This window comes from Eptesicus fuscus, chromosome 14 (genome assembly GCF_027574615.1).
Source record: "Eptesicus fuscus isolate TK198812 chromosome 14, DD_ASM_mEF_20220401, whole genome shotgun sequence".
Classification (NCBI taxonomy): Eukaryota; Metazoa; Chordata; class Mammalia; order Chiroptera; family Vespertilionidae; genus Eptesicus; species Eptesicus fuscus.
The window spans coordinates 47,004,290-47,016,447 of NC_072486.1; the positions used below are offsets into that span (position 1 = coordinate 47,004,290).

At 41.8% G+C, this 12,158-nt stretch overlaps 1 protein-coding gene across 1 annotated transcript in view; it reads left to right on the top strand.

Moving 5' to 3' along the window:
- HECW1 (HECT, C2 and WW domain containing E3 ubiquitin protein ligase 1) overlaps window positions 1-12,158 on the top strand; it is a 150,355-nt gene that overhangs the window by 78,935 nt on the left and 59,262 nt on the right. The window contains exons 4-5 of the mRNA XM_054726142.1: window positions 5,702-5,796; window positions 11,833-11,908. Coding sequence (XP_054582117.1) covers window positions 5,702-5,796; window positions 11,833-11,908 — 171 coding nt within the window. The remainder of the gene's footprint in view (window positions 1-5,701; window positions 5,797-11,832; window positions 11,909-12,158) is intronic.

Here is a 12,158-nt window from a genome sequence, read left to right on the forward strand (position 1 = left end):
TGGATATTGAGTTTTGTCAAGTCCTTTTTCTACATCTATTGATTTTTTTATACTTGGTTTTGTTTGATGTGATGGATCATATTAATTGTTTTACAGATGCTGAACCCATAAAACTCGTAGAAGAAAACATAAGAAGTAAACCATCTGACATCAATCTGAGTGATATCTTTTTGGACAGATGAGGGCAGAGAGAGGCCAAATTTGGCAGGAGAATATGTGGGTCAGATGAGAGAAACTGACCTACCTAAGATGGAGCTGTGTCTAGACTTATAGCCAAGTGGGTGAGGCCATGTCTGAAGGGCATGGCAAGCTAATTACCACAATATCCAATTATACAACAGACACAGCAGATGGGCATGAAGGTGGCTGGGATCAGCCCAGGAGGGTAGTCTGTGCTTGTCTCTGGGGATCTGTGCATGAGTTACAAGATCTGACCCCTGGGTTGTCATTTGGGTAAGTCTTCATCCTGAGTAGAGAGATGATAATACTAATAGCTGCAGCTAAGCATATCTGCACTCTCCTGATTTGCCAGGCACCACGTGGAGTACCTCACATAAATTGTTCATTTAATCTACATAAAAACCATAGGTGGAAGACATTATTCTCCCTTTTGTTGATGAGAAGTCTGAAGGACAGAAAGATAATACAGCAGATCCAATATTTACAGGGATTAACAAATGGTGGAACCAGGATTTGAGCCCAGGCAGTCTGACCTTTTAGCCACTCTGATGTCCTGATAAGACCAAAGTAGGCCCAAAAGGCTTCTACCACTAGAAGTACAAGTGCAAGGTAGAACTTCAGTATAGACTTCCTGCCCATCGGAGGGTGGGGTATCAGGTAATACCCTGGATAAAACTTTGAAGTTAGAATCAGTGGTGGGGGTCACCTCCCACAGTGATAGAGAAAATTTTTGGACACCAAATATTTTCTCAGACATCACGGGGCTAATAAATCCTTAACCAGAGGAAGGAAAGTTGAGATGATTCACATATAGCCTTCCTCCCATCCAGATTATTCTGAGTGGGGAGCTCAGGCTGCACCATAAAAACTGTAGAGAAAGTCAAATTAGAAGACAGAGGTTATCCAAGATTTCAAACACATACGAGTACGTCCAGAATCTCCTCAAATTTTATGAATTTGTTATGTGTGCATGAATCCCATTTGTGTACACAATTCTAAAAGTATTACTTATCTCCTACAGAAAATTTGAGGAAAAATCAAAGTAAAAATGATACATAATTTCAGCACTGTATAACATTTTAAAATATTTTTTATTGTTAGCATCTTCCCTTGGATGGGCTTTATAAATATTTATTAAATTAATAAATGAATTAAATAAGCTAATGCTCATACCTCCTAGGCAAAAAGCATGAGTCTTATGCTCAAGGGCAACAGCCCCAGATGGCACCTGAGCCATCTGGAGGAAGACAGAGCAATACGGGTGGAGGGAGGGAGCCAGGTGGTCCCTGGTCAGACACAGAGCAAGAGGGTGCCATAGAGAGAGAATGGAGTTGACTGACCTATCTAACTTCTTGGAATAAGGAAGTGGCAAAGAGGTACCACCTTTTAAAGCAGAGGACTCTGCTGTCTAGCAAACATGGCCCAATCCACTCTGGGATTGTGACCAACCAGTTTAGTAATTCTTCTTCCTTTGCTGCTGGGAAGTAGACAATAGAAGAGCAGTGGGAAGGTGGGGTATTTCTTTCTCAACTTGCACTTTTCTCTTTTGACCCACGGAGCCTTCAGCCAAATCTGTGGTCACACACAGCTGCAATTTTCATGGTAAGGACAAAGACCCACAGAAGCCAGGAAGTCTGCACACTATGTGTGCCTTCCCAGGCACTTGTCACTCCTCCTATGCACCCATCTGGGACAGATCAGATGTACCCCCAGAAGTTTCTGACAGAGCAGCAAGTCTCCAGTCATCTCAGTCATACATACCAACTTTGGACAACAAAGAATGAGTTCAGAGTCCAAATAATATAAAACTCCTCAAAAAATCTCATTAATCGAGATATCAGTATCTCATGTATCCCAGTTTTTCGATAGTCTAGAGTTGTATGCTACCCCCCAACACCCATGAAATCTAGAAAACGCCTTGTCCATTGCAGCAGCTTCTAATCTAAACACTGTTTCCCTCTTTCCAAGCAAAACCATAGTTTGCAGAACCTGGTCTGTATTTAGACCCCATTGCTAACCAGTTGTGTTACTTAAGGGAGAAGGCAAACAAAAACAGAAAAGAAAAAAGGAGAAAATTGTCTTTGTTTCAACTTCTCCAGAATGAGCACCCATCTCTCCCAGGTTGTTCAAAGGCCTAGGAGCTTAGAACACAAGCCAGAAAACTCATTTTTTAAGGGAGGAACTATGTCATTATGCCTCCCATATGCTTGGGGGGAAATACAGTTATAAATACTGAACCCTGTACCACAGAATAACATATAAAACATTCCTATTTTTTTAATACAAATACCAGATATTTGAACCTATACATTCAAAGCCTTTTCACTGGGACTTCTATTCTTATATTTAAAACCTCTTAATCTCTCTCTCCAGTAATAGTTATCCCTGAAAAAAAGTGGCTTCTTTTACAGCATGAGTTTTCTATAAAAGAACATGAGTTTCTAGTGAAAACTAAACCGTTAAGGCCTGGCTGACTTTTTAGTGAAGGAAAAGATAACTATTATAACAATCTAAAGAACTTGAAATATTTGTCAGAGAGGGAAGAGTACATTATGTCAATCCTTAAAAAAAAAAAAAAAAAGAGCCGGGGGAGGTAAAAAGTAAGGGAACATGGGAAAACAAAGTAATTTACAATTAGACCTCACCACTAGTGTAATTACAGGCAGTTCCCAAATTGGAGAAAAATACATTTTAGGCAAACAATTAAAAAAAAGAACATTCACACATCAGAACCAGTTGAATGGAAGCTCTTAGTGCTTGACACAGAGTGATCCACTGACCTTACAGGCGCACAAGAGTTGGACTCTTCAAAGACCCATCCCCTTCCTGGACTGGAGGCTGGCAGCCTTTTTTTTTTACCCCCAGCCTCTAGCCCAGCTCCGGGCTGGACCTCTGGTGCAGTTTCACCATGCAGCCCTGCAGCGCCTTCTGTAGGCGGGTCCTGCCACTAAACGTAGAATAAGAATTAAAAAAAAATTGGGGGGGGGAAAAAAAGTCATTAGCAAGCTGCTGCCACCCACGGAGGATGGGAAGGAGGCTGGGAAGCAGGAAAGGTGTCCTGAGACCCTTTTTACTGAATGTAGGAGGAGAATGCGAAGCTTATAGGAGGCTCCAAGCTGGCAGTGGGCACGGAGCTAACCGGATGCATGAAGAATTTCCTAAAGCGGTGAACCTGCCACCTAAAGGAAGTGTAGAGTAAGGGAATAGCTGGCATTGGGATGTTTGTGTTGGATTAGGGCTGTTTACTCATCAAGTATGCTCCTTTTGTTTGAAATAAAGAACCCACGCGACCACCTCTCACATAAGCCAGAGACAGAACTTGGTGTGCAGGAGGGTCTTCTGTTCCTTCTACTGCTCTGCACACTTCCTCCAGGATAATCCTTGGTCATCTGGGATAGATTCATCTCTGAGTCTACCAGGAAAAAGATGTGTTTGAGAGCCCCAAAGTGAAGTTTCCAGTTCCGCCAAGTGGCATGCTCAACATGTTGTGGAAAGGGAGACCCTGCCTGCTGACCAAAAGCATGCACTGTCACTGTGTGTTAGTAGTTACCAGGTTTTACAGTGTCTGCAGACTCTCTTCCTAAACGGCTACAGCTACTTCTGTGTAAGTGGTGCTCCCGGGCTGGTAACACATCAGCCCTGTTAAATAAGGTCACAGGAATGTCTGGTGACCATATATCAGGAATGATACCCTGCCCAAACTATCATCCCTAAGGTCTGTGCACGATCAAGGTCATAACCACTTATCCACACTTCTGAATAGCCATGAGTTTGAGCTCTGCCCTGGTTTATCTTGATAGCACATTACATCTCAAGCTCCAATATCATGAAACCTCTTCTTAAGGACCTCTCTCCAAGGCTTTCATAGAAAGCTGAAGATTTTTACCAGGGCCCTTCCCTTCCCTTCTCCAGAAAAAAATATCAGAAAGTAATGGAGTCATAACATAATCAGGTAGTCATCTTCATCATCATCATCTTCATCACTAACATTTACTGAGCACTTAACTGAACTCTAAGCATTTTTATTTTATCATCCAAAATCTTATGAGGTGCGTATTATGTTTGGTCCATTTACACATAAAGAATAGGGTGTACAGGAAGGTTGACTTGCTTATTGTCTCACAGATTTTCAATAATGGAGCTGAAGTTCAAACCCAGGCAGCATGATTCCCCAAGGCCATATCATTGCTACTTATATTCTAGAACTTTGAAAGAGAAAAAAATTGTGATGCAGAGAGCTTATCATTGATGTGTTCCACCGTTTAGAAAATATGCCTCCCATCTATGTGTTTATATAACTTCTCAAAGTCTTCCTCCAAATTTCTAAGCTTTTAATCACAATGAATTATATTACAGGAAATTACATAAGAAACAGACTGGTGGTAGGCATCAAACTACCTAAAACCTTAGAACTAAGGGTTTAAAAGAAATAACCTCTTGGAATAGCCTCTAATAGAGGAATCTAAATAACAGATTTTACTTGGGTAAAAAATGCTAAGGCCAAAGCAATTTTATATGGCACATTTTTAGAAAGAAGTCAGATCTGTCTGTGAGTTGACAATCATTGTCACTTGGAACCTGCCTGGCTTATGGGAGTGTCCACCAAAGTCATTGGCATATATTCACCACCAACAGGAATCTACAATTAGAGGTGCATTGAACAAGAAAAATTTATTCAATGCAAACAGCTCAATCGTGACACAGCACAGCTGTGAATACAGCATGGCTGGCAGCTCATTTATGACATAGCATGGCTGTGAAAACAGCACTGCTGTTCGGAAGCCCTGAGGTGAGAGCGTCCTGAAGCCAGGCTTCTCTCCAACAGGACAGCAGTGCTCTGCTCCTCGTTGATTTTCTGTGCCCCACTTCCTGCCCATCTGCTCTGCCCTGCACTGGTTTGCTCCACTGTGCTCCAGGGAGACATCTTTGGTGTTTCAGCCAAGGAAACACAGTCTTCAGTCTTTGGTGGGAAGGGAAAGTGTCCTCTCAGAGCAAGAGGGGAGCTGACATATAAACAGAAGTCCTGCTCCCTGGTCCCTGATTGTTTCCTCCTTGTGCAAGTAAGGACTGAATTCTCACAGTGCCATTGCTCCAAAAGGTACTGCTCTGATTGGTCAGTGAATAAGCTGATGGGTATATAGCTGTGTAGCTCTGACTGGCTGGGAAAAGCCTCGGTCCTATTGGTTGAAATAGTATTCCAGGAACTACCTTATAGGGGCTGGTTCAGATGGCAGGAACACAGTCCAGGAAGGCTGTTCAGTACAGGAGGCAGGCAGCTTAGTGCAGGCTTCTCCCTGAACTGTAGTTTGTGTGAGAGGCCCTGTATAAAAGTTGCTGCTAGACTCTGTATTCTAAATGTGAGGCCCGTAAGCCACCGGGAACCCTTCTCAGTAGGTATCTGCTTTCTCAGGGTCCTGTGGAATAACTAGGTTGCAGTTCCTGATGGTGTTCTCTCTGGCCCTGGCTATTTCTTCCTGGGTTATACCTTACTTCGCAATCTCATTTTATTTTTGTCTTCCAGGTGAAACTAAGATTTGCTTCAAATACTACCATGGAGTGAGTGGAGCCCTGAGAGCTACCACCCCAAGTGTCACGGTCAAAAATTCAGCAGCTCCTGTAAGTCTCATACCTTCCTCTTTGGTCAGACATAACTCTGGGATTCTTCACTTTTCCATTTGCTGGAGTGTGTGTGTGTGTGTGTGTGTGTGTGTGTGTGTGTGTGACAGAGACACTGATAGATTATTAATAGTTAGATAGACAGACATGCATCTCAAAATAATAAAGAGAAATGAGATCTGAAGGCAACCATATAAAAATGCATACCATTTTTTGTAAGAGAAATGTCAAGCTTCAGTAGAGAGCCAGATATTTCTAATAATCTCATGCTTAGCTGCAGTGAATAATAAAACTTTCTTTGGAACACATTTTAAAATTTCTTGGTTTCAAATATTTACATTTTCATATGTTTTAATTTCTTCTTAGACTTATAATTAACCCTTTGCACTCGCTTGCTTTTTTCTCCATTCCTGCTACCGATGCTAACCGTGTTGAGTCACACTCGACATCTGAGTGTAAAAGGTTAAATGACACATGCCCATAAAGCATTGCATAAAATCATTTTCACAGTCAATAAATGGTAGAGCACTTATCTGGGAATGCAGCATATTTCTTAACCTCAAACATGCCTTTAGAACTCATCTTAAACAAGAAGTCAGGATGCAATACCTTCCAGACCAAGCGAACATCTTTACTTCCTGGAAAATGTTTATCACAGCTACAGTTGCCTCCACTCGCATACCATAAGACTGGTGCTGAGATGACTTTGTAAATAATGTTAGCAAAAAGCCATGAGTTTGGAGAGGAAACCAAGATGGCGGCATAGGTAAACACTTAAGCTGCCGCCTCGCACAACAATTTCAAAACTACAACTAAAAGACAAAACGGACATCATCCAGAACCACAGGAAGGCTGGATGAGTGGAAATTTTATAACTAGAAGGAAAGAGAAATGCACACTGAGACTCAGAGGAGCTGCAGGAGGCAGAGGTACTGAGATGCGCGCGCGGAGAGGGCGGGCAACTGAGTGCATGGCTGGCTTTTTCAAGCGGGAGGGAGACAAAAGCTCCCGACTGCACTGAACTCCAGTTCCAGGCAAGACTCTGGGGACCCAGACTCATTCAGGGAGAAACTGGACTGTCTGGCAGCGGGCAGAAATCGAGGGCGGCTTTCTCTCAGAGGTGCTTGCAGTGATTACCATGAGACACTGAGACACAGCGGCATATTAGGGCAGGGCTGATGGAAACCAATGCTGTCTGCTCTGCCCGGAGACTCCGCCCCATCCAAGCTGAGCACAGAGGCTTTTGCAAGTCTTGTCTCATAAGGGTGTCTCTAGCACAGAAGTTCTCCCAGCGTAGACACAGCTGATCCTCACAGCCAATTGGCCTGGAGGTCAATTCCTCCCAGTGAGACCAACAACAATCAAGGCTTAACTACAACAAGACTGTGCACATAGCCCACAAAGGGGTGCACCAAGAGTGTCCACCTCAGGTAACTAGGGAGGCTGAGCCACTAGGCCCTATAGGACAACTAGCACACAAAGCCACTCCATCATCTCAGGGAAGCAGCCAAAATGCGGAGACAAAGAAACAGATCACAAATGAAAGAAATGGAGGAAAACAAACAACAGGAAATAGAGTTCAAAACCACAGTTATAAGGTTTTTCAAGAATTTTCTAAAAAAGGCCAATAAATTTAGCGAGACCCTCAAGGATATGAAAAAGGACCAACTAGAAATTAAGCATACACTGACTGAAATAAAAAATATTACACAGAGATCTAACAGCAGACTAGAGGATTGCAAGAATCAAGTCAAAGATTTGAAATACAAGGAAGCAAAAAACACTCAACCAGAAAAGCAAAAAGAAAAAAGAATCCAAAAAGTTGAATATAGAGTAAGAAGCTTCTGGGACAACTTCAAATGTACCAACATCCGAATTATTGGGGTGCCAGAAGAAGAGAGAGAGCAAGATACTGAAAACCTATTTGAAGAAATAATGACCGAAAACTTCCCCCACCTGGAAAGAAATAGACTTACAAGCCTAGGAAGCACACAGAACCCCAAACAAAAGGAATCCAAAGAGGACCACACCAAGACACATCATAATTAAAATGCCAAGAGCAAAAGACAAAGAGAGAATATTAAAAGCAGCAAGAGAAAAACAGTTACTTACCTACAAGGGAGCACCCATACAACTGTCAGCTGATTTCTCAACAGAAACTATGCAGGCCAGACAGGAGTGGCAAAAAATATTCAAAGTGATGAATAACAAGAACCTACAACCAAGATTACTCTACCCAGCAAAGCTATCATTCAGAATTGAAGGGCAGATAAAGAGCTTCACAGATAAGAAGAAGCTAAAGGAGTTCATCACCACCAAACCAGTATTATATGAAATGCTGAAAGGTATTCTTTAAGAAGAGGAAGAAGAAGAAAAAGGTAAAGATAAAAATTATGAACAACAAATACATATATATCAACAAGTGAATCTAAAAATCAAGTGAATAAAAAAATCTGATGAACAGAATAAAATGGTGAATATAATAGAATCAGGGGCATAGAAAGGGAGTGGACTGACAATTCTCGGAGGGAAAAGGGGTGTGGGGGTGCGGGAAGAGACTGGACAAAAATCGTACACCTATGGATGAGGACAGTGGGGGGGGGGGCGAGCAGAGGGTGGGGTGGGAACCAGCTGAAGGGGAGCTATGGGGGAAAAAAGAGGAATAATTGTATTAATCTGAACAATAAAGATTTATTAAATTTTTAAAAAATCATTAAGAATTTTATGAAATGTTAAATGTGTCTCACCTCTGAGTGCTATAGCTTCTGAGGTATACATTATCTTTTGGTGCCACACCTGTTTTGATGCAATAAAGATGAAGAACCTTTTTGTAAATACCCTGAATAGCCGGCAGCAGAATATTTAAATAGGAAGAACCAAATATGTACACCTTAAGTAGGAAAGAACAAATGTGCTATCCATTTTTATCATTGCACGTTTATGCTCATCTTAGCCTAGCATTAAATGTGCAGTTTAGCCCAGCCAGCATGGCTCAGTGGTTGAGCATTGACCAATGAACCAGGGGGGTCATGGTTTGATTCCCAGTCAGGGCACAGGCTGGGGTTGTGAGCTCAATCCCCAGTGTGGAGCATGCAAAAGGCAGCCGATCAATGATTCTCTCTCATCATCGATGCTTCTATCTCTTTCTCCCTCCCTCTCTGAAATCAATAAAAATATATATATATTAAATGTTCAGTTTAATTTTACACTTTTAAAAAATATAGATTGAGCCTGGTTTGGTTTGGCTCAGTGGATGGACCGTCGGCCTGCGGACTCAAGAGTCCCAGGTTCGATTCCGGTCAAAAGCATGTACCTTGGTTGCCAGTACATCCCCGGTGGGTGGTGTGCAGGAGGCAGCTGGTTGATGTTTCTCTCTCATTGACGTTTCTAACTCTCTCTCCCTCTCCCTCTCCCTTCCTCTCTGTGAAAAATCAATAAAATATATAAAATATATATATAGAGATTGGAATGCACACACTTTAGACTTGTCATGCTACAAGGCTCTATTAAAAATATAGTATTTGGGCCGAAACCGGTTTGGCTCAGTGGATAGAGCATCGGCCTGGGAACTGAAGGGTCCCAGGTTCGATTCTGGTCAAGGGCATGTACATTGGTTGCGGGCACGTCCCCGGTGGGGGGGGGTGTGCAGGAGGCGGCTGGTCGATGTTTCTCATCGATGTTTCTGGCTCTCTATCCCTCTCCCTTCCTCTCTGTAAAAAATCAATAAAATATATTTTTAAATAAATAAATAAATAAATAAATAAAAATATAGTATTTGTTGTGTCTTCAGGGAAGTTAAATTCTGAGAATGAGCAAGCTAGATGTATATATGTTTAAACTAGAGTTAGAAACAATCCATTGCAATTGTTCCACGCAGGCAAATACAGCACTGTGGTCAGCCTGCCAAAGGCTCAGGTACAGGTTTGAAAAAGAAGGAAAGTCCACAACATAAAGAAGTTTGAGCCCTGATTGTGCTTGTGCATATTGGACACTTTGAGAGTTAGATGAGTGGTCCATCCTGAGGATGCAGTCCTAACCTGTTTGTTGATGTCTGTTGCTCTGTGTCAGCCAGGTGGAGTGAAGAACAGACTAGGAAGGAGAGAGCTTCCAGTGCGAAGAGGGCTAATGCCTGAGACCAACCAGCCTTTCAACTCATTGATCCTGGCCCTGTCTTCCTCCGATTCCTTATCAAATGAGACTCTTAGAGACACAGACCTATAAAAGAATTAGTTTCCTCTGCTAAGCAGCCCAGCATCCCTGAGATGCATCTTGCACTGAGGCTTAAGAGTAGAGTGCGAGTGCTGCACGTTGGGCTGCCAGTTTGTAGTGAACCCCTTTCACGTCCCACGTGGTTCAGGGTTCGGGCTCTGGAGGAGGCCGCACGCAAATGAAAGAGACTAGAAAATATTAATTTGGAAATACTGGGGGCCAGGTGGGAGCCCAGCTCAAGGGGAAGGACTCCACCCCGCTCTGGCCTTGCTATTCCTTTTATTAAGACTATGGGATACACCCTAGTCTTTAGACAGGTAATTCCAATGACAGTCCATCAGTAAGGATTTCCATAAAACTAAAAGGTGGAAGTTGCTTTAGCTACCATTGTCTCAACTAGACAGTGGGTGGTTGGCTCTAACCTTTCAGAGCTTCAAGGTTGACCAGCCTTCTGGGTTCCTTGTCCACACCTCTCTGCTAGTGAAGACAATGGGCGGCTTCCGACAGTAGAGACATACTGAGTAGGTTTTTACACAAGCTGCAGCCAAGTGCATAGGCCCATCAGAGGCACCTGCTCAATAGGAGGGGTTCTAATAATCTCTTTGTACTCTTTTTGGGTTGAAGTAGTGAGCTCTAGTGATGCCATCATTACTCCCCATCTTATATAAGGCAGCTTAATGATAACATCCAATCACAACTCTTACAGCACCAAGGGTAATTAGAGGCAGGATAAAGAGAGAGAACAAGCCTACACAACCTATAAACCAGGGGTAGGGTACCTTTTATCTGCCAAGGGCCATTTGGATATTTATAACATCATTCGTAAGCCATACAAAATTATCAACTTAAAAAGTAGCTTGTTGTATTTGGTCAAACATTTAATTAACTCACCCTTAATGCCTTGGCAGGGTCAGACCAAATGATTTCGTGGACCTTATATAAGGCACGGGCTGGATGTTCCCCTCCCCTGCTATAAACAAAGAGACTTTTGAGCCACAAGTTATCCTGTTTTCCATTTTTCTTAAGTGCAGATCATCTCCTAATAACTCAGATTTTTTAAATTATTTTTTGCAAATATACAATGTATGCAAAGATAACTCTGCCTTTGAATAAATACTCAGAATCATTTCTGAGTAAAATGTACCTAAAAGCGAATGAAAGCCAAGACTCTAGCTGTTTTTATTAGCCCACTAACAGGTATATATTGAGCAGTGATAGAAAAGAAAGCATTTTCACAACTTGGTTTGCAAATTGCTTTAGATTACCCATGTAAAAAATTGTGTTCTGAAATTTCTCAGGAAGGAAATTAAATAAAGGAGACTTGAGAGTTGCTTCTTAATGCCACGCACAGGTTTTTCCCTAATAAACAGTTTCCTGAAGTTTTCTAAATAATAATCAGAAGAAATGGAGATACAGCAGTTTAACACTATATTTTGCTAAATCAGAACACATTATAATTACAACAGTAAACATTTTTGACTGTCATTCTAGTCCTTTAGGGTCTGCTTTAATAAATACTTTTTTTTTTTTGCAAATTTGAATGTAAAGAGGCATTGTTTACATAAGTAGTTACATAGGGGCTCTAATATTACAATAATGTTGTTTGAATTTCCATTTCTCTGAAAAGTACACCTCATCCCCACTGGCATTTCCCACTCTATTACTGGGGAAAGACATTAAGCTGCTAGAAGCTTGTTTTAATCAATAATAGCCTAATAAAGTCACAGCGCCGCTGCCTTCATGGAGTGTAGAGAAATAACTTAATAAGGCATGTTTGTTTTGGAATATATCTATGACAATGCTTGTCTCCTGTTTGTCTTCTTACAGATTTTTAAAAGCATTGGCTCTTATGAAACTGTCCAGGAGCAAGGAAGTCGGAGGCTGATCAGCTTTTCTCTCTCAGGTATGTTTTGCTTGCTGAAGGCCTTGTGGAAAGAACAAAAATATCAACCATCAGGAGATCCGCTTTAATTTGACTCTCACTTAAAAGTTACTCAACCTCTCTGTGCCTCAGTTTCTCCATCTGTAAAACAAAAATTAAAAATATCAGCTTCATTTCCCCTGGCCTCTTGAGGATTTATTGGAGGATTCAATAAATAATAGATGCATGAGCACTTTGAGATGATGAGAGGAGAAACTGCTAATTCTACTTT